Genomic DNA, 21,084 nt, shown 5'->3' on the forward strand with positions numbered 1-21,084 from the left:
AAAAAAGATTACGTAATGTGAGTTTGGTGTAGACCCAGGCTAGAAAGGTTTTGCAATTATTTTCCAGATTCATTATGCAGTACATGCCGTATGGATGGTGAAAATAATCTAAAGTTGAGGCTTAGCAAGACAATGTGGTAATAATAGGACAAAGAGTAAGGGACTCAAGAGTAAATGATAGCATGGACCTGAACTCATTCTTGAGGAGCTTGAAGTAGAGAAGGGTGGGAAAGGAAGGAAGGATTTCTTAAATGCTTATTATGTTCTAGAAACTGTACTAAGCACTAGAAATTTATATATATATATATATATATATATATATATATATATATGCCAAAATACAAACAATCCCTACCCTCAAGCTACCCTCAAGAAGCCTACATTCTCATGGAGGAAGACATAACACAAGAGAGCCCCAAAACAGGGTATTTGGATATGTATATGTGGATGGAAGCCAGCAACAGGACCTGGAGGGAAATTGAGTGACCCAGTTCCAGGAGGAGCTCATGGGTGGGATAAGAGGGGTGGCCTTCAATGGAGTTTTCTATGTTGAAAAGGCAGGTGATGAAACTGTCCAAGGACTGCCCTCAAGGCCCATCCACATCACAGGTAGTGATGGGGCATCCTTTGAGGGCTAGAAGCTCAGCTTTCCCATAGGTGGAAGTGTCGGTCAGGATGCAGAAGATATTAGATCAAGGTGAAGGTGGCTTCCTGAAGAAGTCCTGGGGGGTCAAGTCGGCCTCTGGAAATTGGAGAAAGGCCAGAGTGAAAATGGAGGCCAGGAGGAGGGTGGAAGAGTGAATAAAAGAAAAGGAAATAAAGGGAAGGGTAAGCAGGAGGAGACAGTGAAGGATAAGAAGGAGAGAGGAGGAAAAAAGAGTGAAGGAAGAGCAGACTGTGAGAGGCAGAGAGGGCCAGGAAGAGGAAAGGAGACAGGGGGGAAAAAGAGAGCATTAATAGGAGGGAGGGCAGAGTCACAGAGGAAGATGTGTTCTGTACCTCCCCTAGACTTCCCCTCATCCATCTGCTGCAAATGTTTGCATATTGGCTATCCTGCCATCACCCTCTGGTTCATCTCTCCCCCCTTTTAATTCCCCTTCATGGCCCTGGATTTTGGCCCCCAAATCTGCTCCTAGAGGAGCAGAGAGAGAAACTTCCTGAAGCTGCCTTCTACATGCACAGATCTGTTCGTGGCCTTCTGTGGACTTCAAAACTCCACTCCCCTCCTCTTAAAAGAGCCTGGCCCAGGCAGCCTTCAGTGGGGAGGAATGCCCCATGCCAGTGGCCATCTGCCCAATGCTGAAGTCAGTGACCCACGGCCCCTGACAGTCCCCTCCCCACTTCTGCACTGCCCTGCCATTGGTTCCCCCGTCCACTGGCCCTGCCAGGAGCTCTTCTCTGCCTGCCTTCCCTCTAGTGAGCCAGCCCCCCTGGGTCTAGCCTGCCCACCACAGGAGGCCTGTGCTTCCCCGCCCTGCTTGGCAGCCCAGGCTTCCCCTCCCTCATAGGCCCCAGGCCCCAGCCCAGGTTCCCCCCTTATGGGCCTCTCCTCCTGCAGCTGCTGTGCTCTGAAGAAGCAGAGCAAGAAAATGACCGCCTGGATTAAAGGAAGCTCCAGTTGAATGAGCACAACTTTCCCTGGGCAGGATTGCAGTTTCGTTTTCTTCTCCAGAGCTGCCCTTGCTCACCTTCATTCCCAGCCTGGCCTGGAGCATTTCACAGGGGAAAGAGGGAACAGGGGTTGGGGGGGGGGGGGAAGTTTTTGCCTATAGCACTGCTTCTCTTGCCAATAAAAGGACCCCAGGAAACTCAGAGGACACAAAAGAGGCAGCCAAATGGGGCAAGGAGCCCATGGCTTGGCTTGGCTCGGCCTGGCTTGGCTTGGTTTGGCCTGGCAGGAGGGAGCAGTTCAGGCAGGGCAGCCTAAGCCTAGAGCTGATAGCCGGAGCTGGAGCAGGGAGCCCAGAGCCAAGCTAAGCCCAGCCTCCAGCCTCCCTCTTGCTGTAGCCTCCAGCCTCCCCCCTCCTCTCTGCTCGGGCCTGGGAAGGGTCAAGGCATCCATTCTGTTTCCAAGAGAAGTCTTCATCCTCAGACTTCTCCCCTCGATGGTGCCTCCTTCTCCTGGGCCATCTCCCCAAATGTCTATTTGCGCCTCTGATCCCTGCCTCACCAGTGCCTTTTCCTGGGTTTGTCTGTTGCGTCCTCTGCTGCCTCACCCTTGCTCCTTTTCTAATGGCCTTCCCCAGCTTGCATCTCTTTCTTTCAGGAGCCCATATTTATTCTCCTCCCTCAATGAAAATCAACATCTTGCTTTGTCCAGCCTCAGTCCCAACTTTCCTGGCTCAGATTCTCAAAGCTTAGAGACTGGGCCTGTCTGAGGTCAGCTAATCTGACTCCTCATTTCCCACTAAAACCTGGACAGAGAAACTGACTTGCCTAGGGTCCTACAGAGGAAGTGGAAGAAGCAGTATTTTGGCTTCTTGACCACCAAGGGGTTCAGAGAGAGATTTCAGAAGGTTTGGGAACTTAGATGGGAAAAAAATCACATCTTTATCTTCACTAACCTCTTAGAGAAATTGAATGCTTCCCTCAGTTATGAATTTTTAAAAACATAAACCTTATTTGAGAGGAAGGATCCATGCCTGCCAAAGGGATCCAGGACCCCCAAGGGGCAAAGAGCCCATGAAAAGACCAGAATGTCCTCCTGGAAAATGGCAGAAATCTTTGGAAACAGCACTAGTTATTGAGGGTGGGGAGGTGGCATCAACTCCACTAGGGCTTTGCTCAGTCAGGTTGGTCACCACCAGTCTGCCTTTGCCAGAAAAGGACAAAGGGGTAGGGGAAGGAGTGCTGGGCTTGGAATATGCCTCTCCCACTTCTGACTGTGTGACTGAGGGAATGGCAGCAGCATTTTAGTCTCAGTTTGTTTCTCTGGAGAAACGGGGATGCTAATAAACGTCTCATGAGGAGAACCCTCCGGAACTCTGAAAGCATTAAAGAACATGAGCTTGGGCACTCTAGGGAGTGATGAGAAGCCATAGTCCATCAGGAAGTCAGAGCATTATTCATCTCTCTCCAAGGCTGGGGAAGAATGTGAAGAATACTCACACTTGGGATGGTTCCCAGCTGTCCTCCTCTGATGGGAAGGAGCTAGAGTGAGGCCCAAAAGTCTGAATCCAATGAAAATGGGTACTGCTGCCTCCCAAGAGGAAAATAGAGGAGCCTGGGGAAGAGAAGGGAGAAGGAGATGGCCAGCTAAGCTTAAATCCTGGCAAAGTCTGTCTGTCAGCCACACATCTAAGCAGAGCCACACAGCATCAGGCCCAGAGGCAACAGGGACCCTCTGGAAGCCCTGGCTGGAGCTAGGGTGGCAGAGGGGGTGGGCAAGTTAGGAGAAACAGACAAAAGGAAGACAAGGCCCTTGGCACCAGTTCCATCCATAAAGCTGGGAATGGAAGGATCTTTCATTCAATGGAGAATCCCCATTAGCCCTTTTGCAGCATGCTAGACTGAAGGCAACCAGCAGAGTGGACTAGAGTCCAAGACAATTCAAGATTTCAGATGAAAAGACAAAAGCTTGAGAGTTGGGACTGTTTGATGCCCTTCCTTACAGAAGGCTTTTGGGTCAGTAGCACAAAAATTTAGCTCACCATGGAAAGAGCTGCACTCCATGCTGGGAAAAATAGAGCAGGAGAGAAGACACTGCCCTTGTTCGCTGGGGGCTTATCCATCACAAGCCTCCCCTCCCCCTTCTTTGTCCTGCCCCACCCCAGTTGTTTAGGTGTCCAGAATTAGATTGGCTGCATATCCCCCACCTAGAGTTCTAGGAGCTTCCCTGAGGAGGGGGTGTTCTTTCTTTGGGTTATTGACTCATTGGTTGCCCACTCCCTAGCAGCCACCAATTCTATTTAACCAATGAATATCAATTAGTTTTAACAAAGGGAGATTTACTTAGAAGATCCAGGAAGTCCAGAAATACAAGCAGTCCTCCTCAGTTTGACCTAAGAATTTGCCGGTTTTTGGATGCTTTGCTCTAAGCTATCTTTTGGTTGCCTTTGACCTCTGCTGAGTCAAAGAAGCTGCTATGGACTTTGTTTCTCACCATCTGGCTTCTGACAAATCTCTGGCTCCCAGACCTTTGAGGGTTAACCATTCTGACCTTTCAAAGCTCAACCGGGTGTAGCCATCTCCAACATTCCTTCACCTAAAAGCAGGGAAAACAAACACAACAGAAAGCAGGGCCAGGTATTCACTGGTCACAGGGCCTTGAGAGGGGGAGAGGGGGGAGAAAGAAAGGCCCGAGGACTCTCTCTGTCAAGGGCTTACTCCTTATCTCCTCATTAGAGCACAACTAGTTAAGAATGAGGACCATTATCAGTCACTTAGTGCTTTTGAATGCCCCCTAGATATACATTGGCTCATAGGACCCATGGACAGCCCATCTCTTCATCTTGTAATTAGCAGACCAGAATCAGTTATAGAATATCTGCCCATGCTTCAATTTGAGGAGTAAGGATTTGGCATTCTATGGCATCATACCTTTCCAAAAGCCAACTCCCAACTTCCACCGTGTGGAGGACAACCACAGCCGAAAAGCCAGAAGGGACCTTTGAAGTCAATTAGTCCAGTGTCTTCATTTTGCAGAAGAGGAAATTGAGGCCAAGAAAGCCTTATTCTGAATTACACAGTTGTTAAGCTATAAACATCACTTTAGATTCTTGATCTCCCTATTTTACAAACTTCCCCCTACTTTGAATCATGCTCCTGGTGGCCCCAGATTGGGAGGACCTTGAAGCCCAGGTGAGGGAGTTTGCATTTCACTCAGCAGATTCTATAAGGATTTCTGAGCATGGGTGGGATCTGAAACGCAGCCTGAAGATGTCCCAGTTCCATAGATTACTCCACTAGCCTCTAACCCTTTCCCTCAGTCCAAAAGAGAAGGAAGGGCTGCAAGTGGGCATTCAGGCACAAACTAAGGAGCAAGGAAAAAATGGGGGAAAGAAGTAGAATACGGCAGTAATAGAGAAAACAGGATAGCAGATATTCCATGGAGCTGACTGGTAGTAGAACTTTGGTCCTTAAGAGCCCCTAGTAATGTTAAAGAAGAGTTGGCAGCAGGAGGGGAGGGAGTGCTGAGGCTCCTGTGTACAGAGCATACTGGAATGGTCAGAGACAGGCCACCATACCTGTAGGCTCCCTGAAGAATTCTCCACCTCTCCAATTATTTAGCGGAGTCAGACTTGGCAGTGCAGGCATGTTGGGAGCAAAATGGAAGTACTCGCATTTCACTAGAGAAGAATGTCAGAAAGGGTCCCTGGAGGAAGCCGACAAAGGAGGAGCAATACCAAATGGCAACTCAGGGGATACAGTTTGGGATCAGCCGTAATCACAGGGATTTTTCCAGTACTTTATTGGTGACAAAAGTCTTTACCCTGTGAACTAGATGAGGCAGCAGGAAACAGGAGTAGAGGGAATATGATTGCAACTTAGGTGGCAATTTCTAAGTGCTTGAGTGAGATCTTCAGACTTCATGTACACCCCTTCCCATTATATATAAAATGGTGAAAGATGTTATGGAGTTTCCTTTTCTAAAAGTCTTTAAAACCTGAATTGGTCTTTTAGACTAAAGAGGCAGTGGCTAGAAATGTTAAACTTGGGGTCAATAAACCTACCTCAGCTATATACCAATGGGTTTCAATTGAGTTAAAATACTTATTAATTGGCTATTCTACCCTGGGCAAGTCATTTAACTTCTGTTTGCCTCTGTTTCCTCATCTGTAAAAATGAGATGATCAAACTAGTAGAGGTGTTACAAGACTCTGGCCAAGTCATTTCTCCTTTCTAGGCCTCAATTTCCTAAACTGTAAAGCCCCTCTGGGGATATTTAGAGCATCTACCCCTCAAGGGTTGTTGCAAAGGTCAGATGAGATACTACATGTAAAGGCCTTTGCAAACCTTTTAGGATTCTAGAGATGCCAGCTCTGATGACTATTGGACTGCTTAGAAGATGAGTGTGGACTATGTGACTTTGGAGGGACTGATTCTTTGAGTCTCTACCTGTTGTCTATGGTCCTGGCAGGGAAGGTCTGGGTCAGCATCTAGGCGATGCCATGAGTAGGGTGGGGGTAGTGCCCTCCATCATCTCCCAGTCCCTGGGAAGACAAATAGCCTAAATTAGAGAGTTAACTCCCAGCCTTCCCCCCCCCCCCCGCTCCAACCCCATGATCCCAAACTGGTCACTGGACTGTGACCCCAAACTGGCAGGGACCTAAAAGGCCATCTTGTCCACACCTTTCATTTTCTCTCCAATCCTATGGGAGGTTGTAATGGACATTCAGCAGCACCCAGGAGGGAAAAGGAATAGCAGGACCCAAGTTTAATATGCATTCTTAACACTCTCCCCTTTCTTAAATCTGGACAACCAGTAAAACAATAAAGCTCTGATTTGGATCTAATCCTAATTCTATTCCTAGCCTGAATTCCACTCCCCCAAAATGACTAGCCAATAGAAACTGGCTCCACCCTGCCTTTCCCAGACCATGCTACCTTGATTTAATCCCTTGCCCACAGGGAAGACACAATTGGGACCATTCCAGTGCTCACCTCTAGCCTGTCTTTACAGTTTACAAATGATTTTCCCCAGGAGACCAAGAAGTAGGCAGAGTTGTTTGAGGTTCCCAAGTGTCTGTGCGGGCTATGGATTTCAGCTCTTCTGACTCCAGTAAAATTCAATTGCCATTATAGAGAGCTTTTGAGGCTTTACAGTTTAGGAAATTGAGGCCTAGAAAGGAGAAATGACTTGGCCAGAGTCTTGTAACACCTCTACTAGTTTGATCATCTCATTTTTACAGATGAGGAAACAGGAGGTCAGAGCAGTCAGCTGATTTGCTCCCAATTCTCCAACTAGTGAGGAGGCAGAACCAGGCTAAGAATTTGCAGTATTTTCTGCACTCCACGAGAGGGTTTCTTGGAGATATATTTTTGGATTGCCCATTTCACAGCTGAGGACACTGATGGACGAAGAAGAGGCAATGTGTACATGTAAGAGATGAGTAGTAGGCAGGAAGAAGCCAGCATCCTCTAGAGGGAGCTGTATCCGATAGAAAATCTCTGCTCCACCTCTAACCAGCCCCAGTCCTAGCTGCAATTTAGCCCGATGCTTCTTGGGAACCTTTGTCTTCTGGGAGCAGGATAAAGCCCAGCATTATGTAGGGTTGCTCTGTTCACTCAGGAGGTGGAGGAAGCTGCCGAGGAGCTCTAGGGGTGATGTGGGGTGGCAACACAAGGCTCCCTGGGGAGATAGCAGCTAGACGGAGTAGTCCAACTGCAGATGAGGCGTGATTAATAGCAAGGAGAGGGACTCACAGATGGTGGGACTCTTGGGATTCTTGCATTCTGACTTCCTTGAACTGTCTCCCAAAGCCCTTGCCCCCCCCCCCCCAGCCTGGCCCCTTCCCAGGCTCTGTCTTGCCTTCCCTCCACTTTCTCTGACCTATCCTGTCTCTCCTTTCTCCTGCCTTGTCCTCCTCTACAGACCCGGTTGCAGTCGTTCACTCAGGACTACACCAGACCTAGAAATTATTGCCCCAGGGGCTCCCTAACTTGATCAAGACAGGCCAATTATCTACAATTTATGGGGCTCAATTGGAGTGAGTTCAGAAAAGAGCAATGTAGACAATTAAGGGACTGGAGGGCTCAGTTTCTGGGGCAAGATGAAAGGCAGGTAGGTCTTCAGTGGCACTGATGGGCAGAGCCAAGGCCAAGGCCAAGGAGGGCTGGAGTCAGCTCACACTAGGGAGAGCCCAGTCAGTGTTCCTTTGTCAGTAAGATCAGTCCTACCTCAGAAGTCAGTGAAGTCAGCCTAGCAGGGTTGACAGAATTGTGTTGGGGGTTGTTTAGGCTTCAGAAAGTGAAGGAGAAAATGAGAAGAGATCAGAGTAAACTTAAAAGTGTTTTGTGTGTATATATATATCCCCTCACCTCCCTCCCCAATCTGGTTGTTAAATATTTCCCAGCTCACTGCTGAAGACAGGGAGAAATTCAGCCACCTAGGGAACAGGGTGATGGTGGGGAACACCTGAAAATTAGAGGGGAAGGCATGGAGGGAGAAAGGAAGGAAGAAAAGGAGGAAAGGAGGAGGGGAGGAAGGAAAGGAGAGAAAGAAGGAAGGAAATAGAGGCATGAAGATAAGAAAGAACACTGGAGAGGAGAGATGGAGGGGAAGGAATGAGAGAAAGGGGAGGAAGAAAGGAAGGCAGGCAGGAAAAAGGCAAGACAGAGCACAGGAAGGGGCCAGACCCTAGAAAAGGATCTGAGCCCCAAGAATGGGCAGGCAGAATTTTTCATTCATTTTTTTTAGGTTTTTGCAAGGCAAATGGGGTAAAGTGGCTTGCCCAAGGCCACACAGCTAGGTAAGTTATTAAGCATCTGAGATCAGATTTGAACCCACGTCCTCCTGACTCCAGGGCCAGTGCTTTATCCATTACGCCACCTAGCCGCCCCTGGCAGAATTTTTCAAATGCAGGTCCAGCCTCCCCCTGCCCCATCTCCCCCCAAGCACACCCCATAACTAGACTCAGCAATTGCTAATTCTGGGGCCTCAGCCCCTGGAGGTAGGACTGCAAATGTCTGGAAGAGCTTGGAAATACAGAATGGTTACAAGTTTGTGTTGGCTGGGTTGGGGGTAGGGCAAGGAGCCTGTAGCCTTCCAGGGCTGCCACTGGGACAAAGCCACCTGCTCCAAGATGGTGGACATATCATTGAGATGGATGGTTCAGACTGGAAGAGACTTGGGGACTACAAACTGGCTGAGTGGGCAGGTGGCCTCAGAACACAGATGATGGAGTAGCAGAGGCCTTAGGCAGTCAAAAGAAAACCAATATTGAACTGGAAGGGAAATCAGAAGTCATTGAATCTAGACTGTTTATTTTATGGAGAAGAAAACTGAGGCCCAGAGAAGGGAAGGGTAGGGAGAATCTGAGGTAAAGAATAAGCACAACTCCTCCTCTTTCAGAGCAAATGGGTCTCCTTACCTAACTAACCCCTTTGTTTCATATACTTCAGCCCCAGTGAATTAATCATGGTGGGCCTAGTGATTGGGTTGAGTAATTCAGGCAATCAAATATCAGCTAGTGGGAATGAGCCCTCAGTCAATCAGAAAGGTTTCTTGAGGCTTTATATAAAAGTAGATAACACTACTGGAGAACTGCCCTGTGAATGGGTGAAGAGAAATCAGTCACAGCCTGTGGACCCTGGATAAAATAGCAGATTGGCACAGGAGCATATTCTCCCTTTACTCTAGGTTTCTGGGGGTTCACGGGCAAACTTCCAGTAGAATTGGAAGGGCAAGTTCCCTTCCCATGAGGTGCCCAGTTTGTCCCGAGCACATCCCTAATGCAGATGCATCTACTGTCAGTCACAGGTGCTTGAGGGGACATTGCCATCTCCCACTTCAGATGTTTCTAGATGTTCAAGATGGCTAACTGGTTAATGTGTACAGAGGAATTTGGTGAGGAGGGAAAGAAACTTCCCTTTTCTCCCCCCCACCCCCACCCCTCCACTGTCTAGTTCCCTCTCTGAAGCACTTTAGCCCAGGATTCACTCCCTCACTATTCAATTCATGGGTGTTTGAAGGGTCTAAATCTCAGATTGGCTTGCTATTTCTCTTCAAAAACACATCACAAGATGTTTCTTGAAGAGTATCATTGGTTTTCATCCACTCACAAAGCCTTTATCAGCCTTTCAAATCAACTAAGGACGTATTCAAACATAATTGGCAGGGTATTTGGGCTTTAATGACTTGCCCAGTGTCACACAACTAGTATGTGTCAAGAGCCTGAGGTCAAATTTGAACTCAGGTTCAGGTTCTCCAGACTCCTGGGCTGGTGCTCTGTCCACTGCAACACCACCTAGCTACCCCCACAGTTGCTTTTTGAAGTTTTTACTGATTCAATGAGCTCTCTGGGCCTTCTGTGATCATTGGAACAGGAGTGGTAGCCCATCACCTTACGACCTTAAACAGAATAGGAAGCTCCAGTTAACTGCTGAGCTAAGACTAGAACCCAGAACTACCCTATCATCTCCTGATTATACTGGTCACTTATCTAGCACTTGTTGTACAGGGTGACAAACCCACCAGTCCAAGGGAACTGCTTTGTAGTTCTGTACAGTGGAGAGAGGCTGTGTGCTGTTGAGGGAAAAGTTTTAGATATGGAGTCAATTCAGCACCCACTATGCATGTGAAAAGCCATAGAGCGAGAGGTTTGATGCAGGCATTCCTGGTTCTCAGGGAGTTTACAATCTGATCGGTAGAAAACAGGTATCCAAACAAGTGATAGCAAAGATCGTGAGATGAATGTTGTAAGGGTGTTGAGCAGGAGGGCCTCTGTTCAATTTGTGGCACTCTCTAATCATCTTCCTGAGATCTCCAGGGATCAAGGTCAGCTTGTACAACCATCCATTGGTGATTTTGTTTGACTGGTGATTATTGGGCTGCCTCCTTTTGATGGATGGGTTGAGGCTTAGGAGGGTGGGTGCTGATCTGTGGATCAGCTAGGAAAGGATTCACCCTCTTTCCCTGTTGTCTTTTCCTACCCTCTCTCTCCCTTGAACTTCTAGCCTGGAGTGCAATAAGGGAAGGGAAGGACAGTTTTCTCCCTTTCCCTTCCCCACAAGGGTCAGGGAAATGACAACGTGGAGGAGAAGTTCAGAGCAAGTGATATGTTCAGTCAGGTGAGTCTTAGAGTACAGTTCTTGGCTCTAAGTTTCCACTTTCTTTTCCTGCCTTCTTGTCTCTTTTTGAGTACAGACCAGAGATTAGCAATCCCCCACATGGATATTTCTAACTTTGGGAATTTATTGAGATTTTTTCACATGCAAGAATTCCTAAATGTGGAACTTAAGCACTGTTCCCCCAGAGAGAAAGGTTCTCCTTGCCAACTCACTTTCCTAGAGGAGAAAAAGGCTTTTCCCCAGAAGGTCAAAGTCATGCAACAGGCAGGCCAGGAGATCTGAGCCTTGCTATTCCTCTTCCATGATACTACTATAAGATGCTTTGACAGTGTAGGTCTGAGGTGAATTTGTTCCATAGATGCACAAAGAATTCTTTCCTTTCCATAGAAATCTAATGAGTATTTTATGTTTTTATGTTTGTTCTTACTTAGACTCCTGGGAATCCTTGGCGGTCTTCTGCATTTTTCAGAGCCAACAAAATAAAGTCTGTCCCATAGCTGATGCCCATGTGGTTCGAAGACTATGGGTGCAAGGATGCTATTACCCATTTGGGGAAACCTAGATGCAAGGCTATGCCTAAGGGAGTAAAACTCCAGGAGGAGGGGGCAGTGGGGATATAGGCAAGGAGTCAAAGAGAGAAGTGAATTGATTCATTGAGTGCCAGGCCTCTCTCAGATCAAACCTGGCTCTTTGAGCCTTGGGTGGGAGACAAATTGGACTGCAAACAAAAGATCCAATCAATACATGGGGGAGGGTGGGTGGTGGTGGTGGTGGTAATAATGGTAGAGATATTGCTTTCACCTGGATGCAAATACTCCCCTATCTCACTTCTGAATTCCAGTCCTGAATAGAGGTTTCTCTCCTCTGTTTGTCAAGCCTCAAGTTCCTTCCTGACCTCCAAGTCTTACATCTCCAACTGCTTATTAGTCATCTTGAAGTGTCTGTCTCTCTCAGCATCTTAAGTTCTGAAAGTAAACTCCAATGCTTTGCCCCCAAAAATTATTGTCACAGGTACCACCAGTTTCCCAGTCACCTGCAATCTCAGGGTCATCCTTGATTCTTCACTCTAGCTCATCTGCTACAGTCAATCATTGGTCAAGGGTTGCCATTTTCACCTTGGCAACATCTCTCATCTATGCCACTTTCTTTCCCCTGACCCTGGCCCAGTCTCCATTGCCCCCTCCCTTCCCCCCCACCCTGTGTCCCCAGCCGGCCTCCACTCAGCTGTCAACAGACTCCTGTGGGCTCCTTATTGCCTCTGCCAGGAGACTTATCCCTTGACTGCCCCCCCTCCTCATGCCCTAACTCTCTCCTTAGTTCCACTTCTTGCCTTTCTTCTAAAATTCCACTTGCAGAAAGCCTTTCCTCTGGTGAGTCTCCAACTTATCCTGGAGATCCTTGTTTGTCCATGTTCTCTTTCACTAGGCTAAGAGTTCCTTGAGGACAGACTCTCTTTTACCTTTCCTTGTATCTCCAGTACTTAGTACTAAGTTTGCCATAGTAGGTGCTTAATAAAATCTTTATTGCTTGATGATGGACTCTCAGCTAAACTGGAATCTTCCCTTGCCTCTCTTCCCATCCCTCACATTCATTCTTTTGCTCAGGCTGTCTCCCTTATTTGTAGAATGCTCTCCCTTTACCTTTGCCTGGAAGAATCTTTGCTCCTTCCAATGCTCACTTAGGTTTGTGTCTTGGTCAAGCCTGCCCCAATTTATCCCAGTTGCAAATGCTCTCTTTTTTCTGAAGTTACTTTGTATTTAATTATCTTTACAGATGTTATATTCCCCTTCCCCAGAAGAACAGAAAACTCTCTCAAGGGCAAGGGCTGTTTTGGTGTCTAACAGAAAGCCAGAACATAGCAAGAGAATTGCTAATATTGATGATTATTGCATGGAAGAATAATGCCCAAGTTAGTGATTAGATGAAAGGAGCTTAGTCTCTATCTCAGCGACTAAGAGCAAAGGCACAGGGATAGGAGAAGGAAGGAACACAAGAGGGATGGACCAGAGTCCAGTTTTGCTTTAATGTTGCATCCACAAAAAGAGGTAGAATGAGATAGATTGGAGCCAGCTGGCGAAGGCTCTGGGATGCCCTGTGCCCAGACATCTCCAACCACGCTGGCTCCAACTGGATATCCACTTCACAGGAACCTCCCTGGGTTCTGGCATGGTAACTCTAGCCTTTTTCTGGCTTGGTTTTCCACAGAACTTTCCGGCTATCTCTCCAGTCACAGCGGTTCTTGACCATGAGCTTCCTAGGGGCAAGGATTCTCCAGCACACTTTGCTTTGTCATCTCGATGCTTACACAGAGACAGAGTATTTCTGAAGGGCCATTGACTCCTAACTGAAAGGGTCTCTGATAGCTGAGGATCAGAGAGGTCTTCGGGAGAACTTAAATGACATCATGTCCAATTCCCTCAGTTTAAAGGAGACGAAAGTGAAGCTCAGAGACACTGAGTGACTTGCTCGACATCACACCGAGGGTCTCAACTGAGTAGAGTAACGTGATCAAAGCAATGCAACAGTCAATCAAGAAACACTCACTAGGTACCCACTGAGTATCAGACCTTGAGGCACTGTGCAGTGGAGTGGTAGGGAGAGTACCTAGGAGCATCTTCCAGTACTCAAGGCAGAATGTGTAGTAGCAGTGGAGAGAAGGGGCTGTTGGAGCAAGCTGAATTGGTAAGCTAAGCAAGGGGCTGCCTGTAGGGGCGAGGAAGAGAGAAGAGCCCCAGATGCTGCTGATGTTATGAGCCCTGGCAGCTGAAAGAACTAGAATGGAGAAGTGAGGGGGATGAGAGGCTTGGGAGGAGAAGCTGAGGCCATTTTGGGAGCAGCTGAGTTCAAGGTGCCCAAGGGCTGCCCAGGTAGAACTATCTAGCAGACAGTTGGCAATTCAGACCCAGAACTCTGAGAGAAAATGGAGGAGTGGGGACTGGAAATATATATTTGGGCTAACTGAAGCCCAAGTGAGGGTGTAGCCCAAAAAGAGAGCATAGAAAATGGGCCTTGGGAATAGGTCACACTGAAAAAGTGGGGAGAAAGGCGGGATGTAGTCAAAGGAATAGAGGAGTGACCAGAGAATCAAGAGGAGAACAAGGGGTAAGCAGAAGAATGAAGGGAGTGACAACTAGCTGAGTTTGCTATGCTCAGTTGCCTGAGAAAGGCACCTGCTAAACCTGGATTTGCTTATACTTGGGACAGCGAAATGACTCTGCAGGGGATAGATTCATATTCCCGAGTTCAAATTCAGCCTCAGACACAAGCTATGTGATCCTGGGCAAGTCACTTCACCCTGTTTGCCTCATCTGTAAAATAATTTGTAGATGAAAAAGGAAAACCAGGCCAGCAGCTTAGCCAAGAAAACTTCAAATGGGCTCAGAAAGAGTTGAGCTCAACTGAAAACCACTGAACAAATGCCTCTATTTTCACTTACTGGCATATTTCCTAGTCTGCTCACCTATAGACTGGCGCACTGGGTCCAAAAAAGCAATCTCAAAAAGTAGGCAGGCGTATAGCCTGGCAATCTTTTCTTGAGGGAATTTTTTTTTAGCTTTTATTCAAGTCTTCTGAGCCAATGCTTTAAGGGAGGGTAAAAGTCCATCCTCAGGAGGCCTTCTGGTCCTGTATCTAGTGAGAGCCACGCTGAGTGCTTGCCATCATTCAGGGAAAAGAGAGAGCTCCGATTCACTCCCTCCTTCTTGGGTAACTGTCAGGTGACTTTGAATATAACAAACTATACCAACTTTCCCCTCCCTTCACTCTTCTACTCACCCCAACTTCAAGAGCTCTGAGGGGAGGCTATTCACAGGCTATTCCACTGGATCCCCAGGCCTCAAATGGAGCTTCTCTCCATCTTCTGTCCCTATCCCCAGCCAGTCCAGTACATCTGCATCTCCAGTCCTGATGTGAGGAGCATCAGGGAGGTCCTGGGCTAGAGGGAGGGAGACAGCCTAGAGAAGCCCCAGACTCAGGGTTCCTTGAGACCCATCAAGGAGCTCCATGGCATTGGAGTACAGGAAGGAGAAAAAGGAGAAATAATAGGGAGCAGAGGATAACAGAACTGGTGACCCCCTTAAGTTACAGAGAAAAAACTGAGTCTGAGAGAAAGGAAGGAAGGGAGAGAGAGCCCAGTGCCTTAGCAAGCAGGGTCTGCAAGCCAGTCACAACCACAGAATTGGAAGGTATCTTAGAAACTGAGTCCAATCCTCATTTTACAGATTAAGAATTTTAGGCTCAGAGTCAAGAAGCATCTTGTGAAAGCAGGTCTTCTTAGTCCAAATGTAGTGCCCTGCTCTGCATTCAGGTCAGGCTCTGGCCTTCTCTCCCACCCCACCTTGTGTCAGAAGGACCCCTTTGTACCTCCCCAGACTGGTCCATCCTGGGAACCCCATCCCTGAAGACTCTGTGAGCAGGAAAGAGCTTCCTCAAACACCTCAGGGGCACCCTTCCAGAATTCCCCCCATTCCCCCAAAAGTTCAAGCCAGTAGGACACAGAGGAGAGCCAAAGCCAGGAGGTTATCATCAAGTCTTACCATTTTATTTCTTTATGGGGTTAACAGGGAGCTGAAGAGCCTCTGTTCCCATCCCCCCCACCCCATCCCCACCCCCAGCACAACAGAAACTGAAAGCAGTACATGGGTATAGACACACACACACATACACACATACACACACATACAGACTGAACACAGAGTCGGAATATAAGAGTGAGTAGACAACTGAATTTTAGGGGGAGGGCAGTGGGCAGGCAGAGGGCAGACAGCAGGTGGGGCAGGGGGAGCTCTTGGTAACTGGCACAGAAAATGAATATCATAGGAACTAGTGCAAAAAAGTCCTACTCATGAAGCACAGTGTAGAAAATGGCATTAGAATCTGGCCAGTTTAGGCTAGAGGGAAGCAGCTGGGGAAGGGGCCAAGGGACAGAGGGCAGCTCACAAAGGAGGGAGAAGTAGAAAGAATGACATCAAGGTTGACTTTGGTGCCTCCTGGATCCCCCTACCCCACATTGGACAATGATCTAGGCATCTCCTGGGCACTTGGGGTGGGGGAGGAGGTGCTATTGGTTTCCACAAGCCTGTTGCTCTGGGCCCTGGTCTGCAGAGGGCAGTTCTGAGGGCCTACTTTATCCTACTTCCCATCCAAATACTTTTAGAAAAGCATCTGTGAAAACTGGGCCACTGAGAGCAAGCTCCCTGTCTGGCTAGACCCCAGGGCTGAGCTACAGGATTTTGGAGCCTCTTGGGGGTGGGGGAGGCTGTGCATGGAGCAGAACTGAAGTTGGGGAAATGAAGAACCTATAGCAGGGACAGGGTTGGGGCTTCACTCCAAGCCTGCTGGGGCCCCAACTCTGTGTCCCAGATCTGCTTCACTCCCATACACTCCATGGCCCTGACCCACAACCCCCTACCAGTGGCTCCTAGTATCAGCTCTCAGGGGGGTCCTGGATGAGAACCTGCAATAACTGAACTTGATCCTAGGTCCTCCTTACTCTGCAAGCTGTGGGAATGTCCTAGGTCATTTAACAGCCAGAGTTCCCAGCCTCCCTCCAGGCTACAGCCCAGCTTCCAGGCTCCAGGGCCTTCCTTTTCCACTGCTGCTGTCCTTGCCAACCTTTACTGTCCCCCTCAAGTGCCCCTTAAATTGGCAGTTGGCACAAAGCCCTGTTGAATCTGGTCTTTGGTAGGTCAGGTGGGAGGCTCCCCCAGGCAGGTTTCAGGTCTCAGTGGCAGTGCCAGGCCCTCCCCTCACTGAATATTGGGATGGGATGCAACAGGAAAAGCCTGGGTGGGGCCCAGGCCTGACCCACTTTCTCCATAATCTGAAGCACTTGACTTTCTATCTCTGAGGTCAAGGGAGAACTCTCTAGAGAAGAGAGAGGCCCTGGAGGGAAAGAGTTTGGGCATCTGGGGCTTGATAGACAACTTTTTATCCCTCTGTCTCTGCTTTAAGCTGGTGGCCTCTTCTTCAGTGCTACTCGGGGAGGAACAGAGACTACCCCATCTGCGAGCAGATCAGCCTCTTCCCTCTTCTCTTCTCTCCAATAACTATGACTAGTCGGGGTTTTGCTTGAGTCCCTGAATCCCAACTGTTCCTGACCTTTGTTCAATATCAAACAGCGCCCCCCCCAAACCTTGAGAGTGTCTCCTTTCGGGGCCTGCCATGGTCCCCAGTCACTGAGTGGCCCCCCTCTCTCTTCAAGCCCCTTCCCTATCCCCCATCCCAAGTGACTCCCTCTAATCCTTCCCTCCCTTCCTGCACACTCTCTCCTCCTTGTTCCTTCTCAGCTAAGGCAGTGGGAGGACATTGCAAGTTAACTCCTAGAAGTTTGGGGCTTGGGGGAGGGGGGGTGCAGGAAATCCAGATCTTCTGGTAGCAAGAAAAATATGGGAGGGGAACGCCTACTCTCCTTGGTCCCCTCACCAACTAGCTGTAGGCCTAGAGTGGGACTAGGGGAGCAGCTTGCTCCTGGGGACAGGTCTCTGGGCTGGGTAACTGTTCCCCCAGGCCTTTCTTGCCCATTTTTTGGCTTGGTCTCAGGGTAGGGTGCTGGCAGCTGCTCTTGGGTTCTAGAGTAGGGTAAGGGGGTGTCCCCTTCCTTCCCCCCTCCACCTGGGCCCGCACCTCCCCTGGGGGGAGGGCCCTTAGCAGGCCAGGTGGCAGCAGTAGCAGTGGCGGCAGCAGCGGTGGTGGTGTGTGGCGGCTGGAGGTGCAGTCTTCTTCCTCCCTCCCTCCCTCCCTCCTCCCTGGGAGCTCATTCTTCTCTGGGCACACCCTCTTCCAGGGCAGGCAGCACCTCTAGGCCCAAGCCCCCTGCACTCTGGCTGCTGGAGAAGGTGGCCACGGTGTGCAGGAGCATGAGCACAAGGAAACACAGGCGGATCCTGCTGGGGCTGAGGCAGGAGCCCCCTGAGGCAGGCAGCAGCAGCGTGGAGGGGGCCAGCAGGTGGTAGTGGGAGGGGGGCAGCTGCTGGTGCTGGGAGGGCTCAGGAAAGGCTTGCTCCCCCCAGGAGGAGCCCTTGCTGCCCCCCAGGGAGCCACAGGGCTTCAAGTCCACCTCACAGCACTCGGCCTCCTCGGGACCCCGCGGGCTCTCCATCACCCCTGCCAACAGACAAGTGGGCAACTTGGGCTTGGCAGCTGAGGCACCCTGGCCTCTGCCCTTAGTTCAGATACTGTGGGAGATTGGGCCCCCCCCCGGGGTTCCCACTCCCAGAATGGCCCTCCCAACCCTGCCCTCCCCGCCCCCACTCTAGCTGGCACCCTCCCTGCCCCTCCCCCCTGACCTGCACAGATGAAGCCAGGGAGGCCTCCATAGATCAGCTCATCATTGTCGGGGAGCACAAAGGGGCACCTGGTCTGCACCTCCAGGCAGTATTGTTTGCATGGCACCCTGGGATGGCAGTTCTGTTGGCTCACATTGAAGTATTCAGAACACAGCCAGGCCTTGTAGACAGCCTGGGGAGAGAGGAAACAATGTGACCCTAGGGGCTGAGCCTGCCCCCCCTCCCAGAGGAGACAGTGTCACCTTGGAGCTGCCCCACCCCCAGTCTGAGTCTACCCCCTCACCCTGGGGCTGCTCCTCCCCAGCCTGAGCCTGCAACCCTCAGGAGACAGTGTCACCCTGGAGCTGCCCCCCCCCAAGCTCCATGGAGCCTCCCAGTTGCAACAGGAAATGGGGGAGGGGAAGGCCAGGGACCACTCTGCTGCACCCTGAGTCCTTCTTTCTCTCATTCAGAAGATAACGCCTTGTAGAAGCATAACATAGCAGGGCTGAGAAGAACCTTGGAACATAGAACAAAGGCTGTTAGAGCTGGAAGCTAGGTGACCTTGGGCAAGCTACTTCACCTCTCATCCTGTTTCCTTATAATGCTTTCCAGCTCCAAATCTCCAACCTTAGAGAATATTTGCTTCCAAGGAGATTCAGGTTCCCCAATTTGCCCAAGGTCACCTGGCTAGTTAGTGGCAGAGATAGCACCTGACAATCCTAGACCCCCCCCCACTTAGGGAGCCAGAAACCCCACTATAATAGCCTGGAAATGCTCCAGGGACATTCCCCAGGAGAGTAGCAGTTCCTTGGGGTCAGCCCTTCTTTTCTGACTTGTTGTCTTTGCAATCCTGGTGTCTAGGCCAGTACCTGGCACCAAGTAGGCACTTAGGTAGAGTGGCTGAGAGTCTGGGGAGGATGCATCTCCAGTGCCATAAACTGAGACCTTGGTATGTCACCCCAAGACCACCTAGCACCCCAAGGAAATAATGCACTCTCCCAGCCAGAAAGGCAGAGTCAGGGAACCCTGGAAAGCAAAGAGGAAAAGAGGTGAGGATGAGGAAAGAAAGCCAGAGAAAGGAGGGGCTCCACCGCCTGGGAAGCAAGGGCTCAGGTCCCACAGCTTCCACCTTGAGGAGCTCAATGCCCCCTGAAGTAGTGGAAATCGAGAAAAGGGAGAATCTTCAGGACACACCAAGGGAGACTATGGAGCTATACCTAGCTGTATCAAATTCACTATCACCCTCCTGCCCAACCCTGTCCCCCCCTCCCGAAGAGGGCCCAGGACCAAGTTCTGAAATATGTCCACAGTTGGGGGTGGGGTGGGGTGGAGGTGTGACTTTTTGCTGGAAACAAAGGAGATTAAGAAGGGTCAGTTAGAAAGGTAAGAAGAGAATCAGGAGAAAGGGAGCACTAATGTGGCCAAGCTGGAGAGGAGAGAGCAGTCTAAGGCTGCAGAGTGGTCAAAGAGGAATATCAACTCCCTGGTACCTTTAGGGAGCAGTTTCAGTAAAATGATAAGGTTGGAAGCTGAAGAATCAATGAAAGGCAAGCAAATGGAGGCCAAAAGTAGAGCCAGTTTTTCTCTAGGACTCAGGATTCTCTGAAACACCATGATGCTAGGAGTATACAACAGAGGCAGTCAGTCAACCTGAAGCCCATAGAGGAAAAGATTCCCCTAAAGCCCAAACAATGTTGGCTTCCAAGCTGAAAAAATGGAAGACCTAGCATTGTGGCTCAGCACCGGGTTGAACTAGTAAAGAGACCTGGACAGATCATTGGACCCAGAGGCAGAAAAGCCCTGCTTCTGTCATTAGCTGTGTCATGCTAAGTAGATCTCTGAACCTTGCTGAGCATTGATTGCCATAGCTGTAAAATGGGAACCATACTATAGAAAGGAATATTATCATACTATCCATTTGTAGGACCCCTAAAGGATAAGAGGGAAAGTGATTTGTGGCTTAGGGGATAACTGACCAATGTTCAGAAGCAGGAAGGAAGTTTAAGATGCACCAAGCTCATTGTGTTAAGTACTTTTTACAAATACTATCTTGTTGGATCCTCACAATAACCCTTCAAGACAGGTGTTCTTACTATTGCCAAACTGATACAAAGAAAGGGCAAGTGAGTTGCTTTGGGGTCACACAGCTGGAAAAGTGTTTGAGGTCTTCCTGACTCCAGGGGTGGGACTGTCTACTGCACCATCTAGTTGTGTCCAGATGGAAGTACAAGATAAGTGGGGGCAGGGTTGGACTGAGGAGGATCTGGAGGTTTTAGTGGACCAAAATATGAATCACCTTTATGATCTGGCAGTCAAGAAATCAGAAGGAATCTTCAAGTGCATGAACAGAGAACTGATGTCTAGATGTAATATGGTCAGATCTAGGCAGATGCCATACCTAAGAAAGGACATTGGAAATTGAGAGAATGGACAGGGAAGTGACTAGACTGGTGAAGGACCTTAAGACAATGGCAGATGAAAACTTTTTGAAGCAGCTGGATGAAGAGAAGGAGAAGTAGTGCCAGGGAAAGGATGGGATTATTGACCAGCTATTTCCAGGATTGTCAAATGACTAAGATTGGCAGAACTGGGAGAAATAGATGAAAGAGGCAGGTTCCTGCTTGACATCAGGACCAACTTCCGGGTTGGTCTTAGTCTAGAGAGCCAACTTTACCCAGATGTTAGCTGTTAATGAAATAAGAGGAAGGTTGGTAAAATGGTTGGTAGGCCCGGGCCCTGGGAAAGCTTGATACTCTAGGAAATTACCATTTTTATCCTCTGCTTGGTTCTTGCCCCCAGCAGCCCTTACCTCTGCATCCCTTTTCCTGGTACTTCTTAACTAAGGGGTTGAACTTGAAAGCAACCCCATGCCTGGGGGGCAGGGATAGAAGGGGAAAGAGAGCCCTCCTGTGGCCTTTTGGGAACTGGAATGAAGTCTTTGGGAACCCAGGAATCGAGGTGGGAAATGATGGGAGGCCCCAGTATGACAGCCCCCGGTTAGTCTCTAGCACACACAAACACCCTACCCCACCCACTACAGCTGCCTAAGAATTATCATCCTCATAGTATTTCTGTAGTATCTACT

General features: G+C 49.2%; 1 protein-coding gene across 1 annotated transcript in view; it reads right to left on the minus strand.

Moving 5' to 3' along the window:
* Positions 1-17,485: 17,485 nt before the first annotated feature.
* Positions 17,486-21,084, minus strand: part of NALF2 (NALCN channel auxiliary factor 2) — a 32,193-nt gene continuing 28,594 nt past the window's right edge. Inside the window, exons 4-5 of the mRNA XM_074208547.1 lie at positions 18,018-18,189; positions 17,486-17,835 (exon numbers count right to left, since the gene is read on the minus strand). Coding sequence (XP_074064648.1) covers positions 17,486-17,835; positions 18,018-18,189 — 522 coding nt within the window. The remainder of the gene's footprint in view (positions 17,836-18,017; positions 18,190-21,084) is intronic.

This window comes from Macrotis lagotis, chromosome X (genome assembly GCF_037893015.1).
Source record: "Macrotis lagotis isolate mMagLag1 chromosome X, bilby.v1.9.chrom.fasta, whole genome shotgun sequence".
In the NCBI taxonomy this organism is placed as follows: Eukaryota; Metazoa; Chordata; class Mammalia; order Peramelemorphia; family Peramelidae; genus Macrotis; species Macrotis lagotis.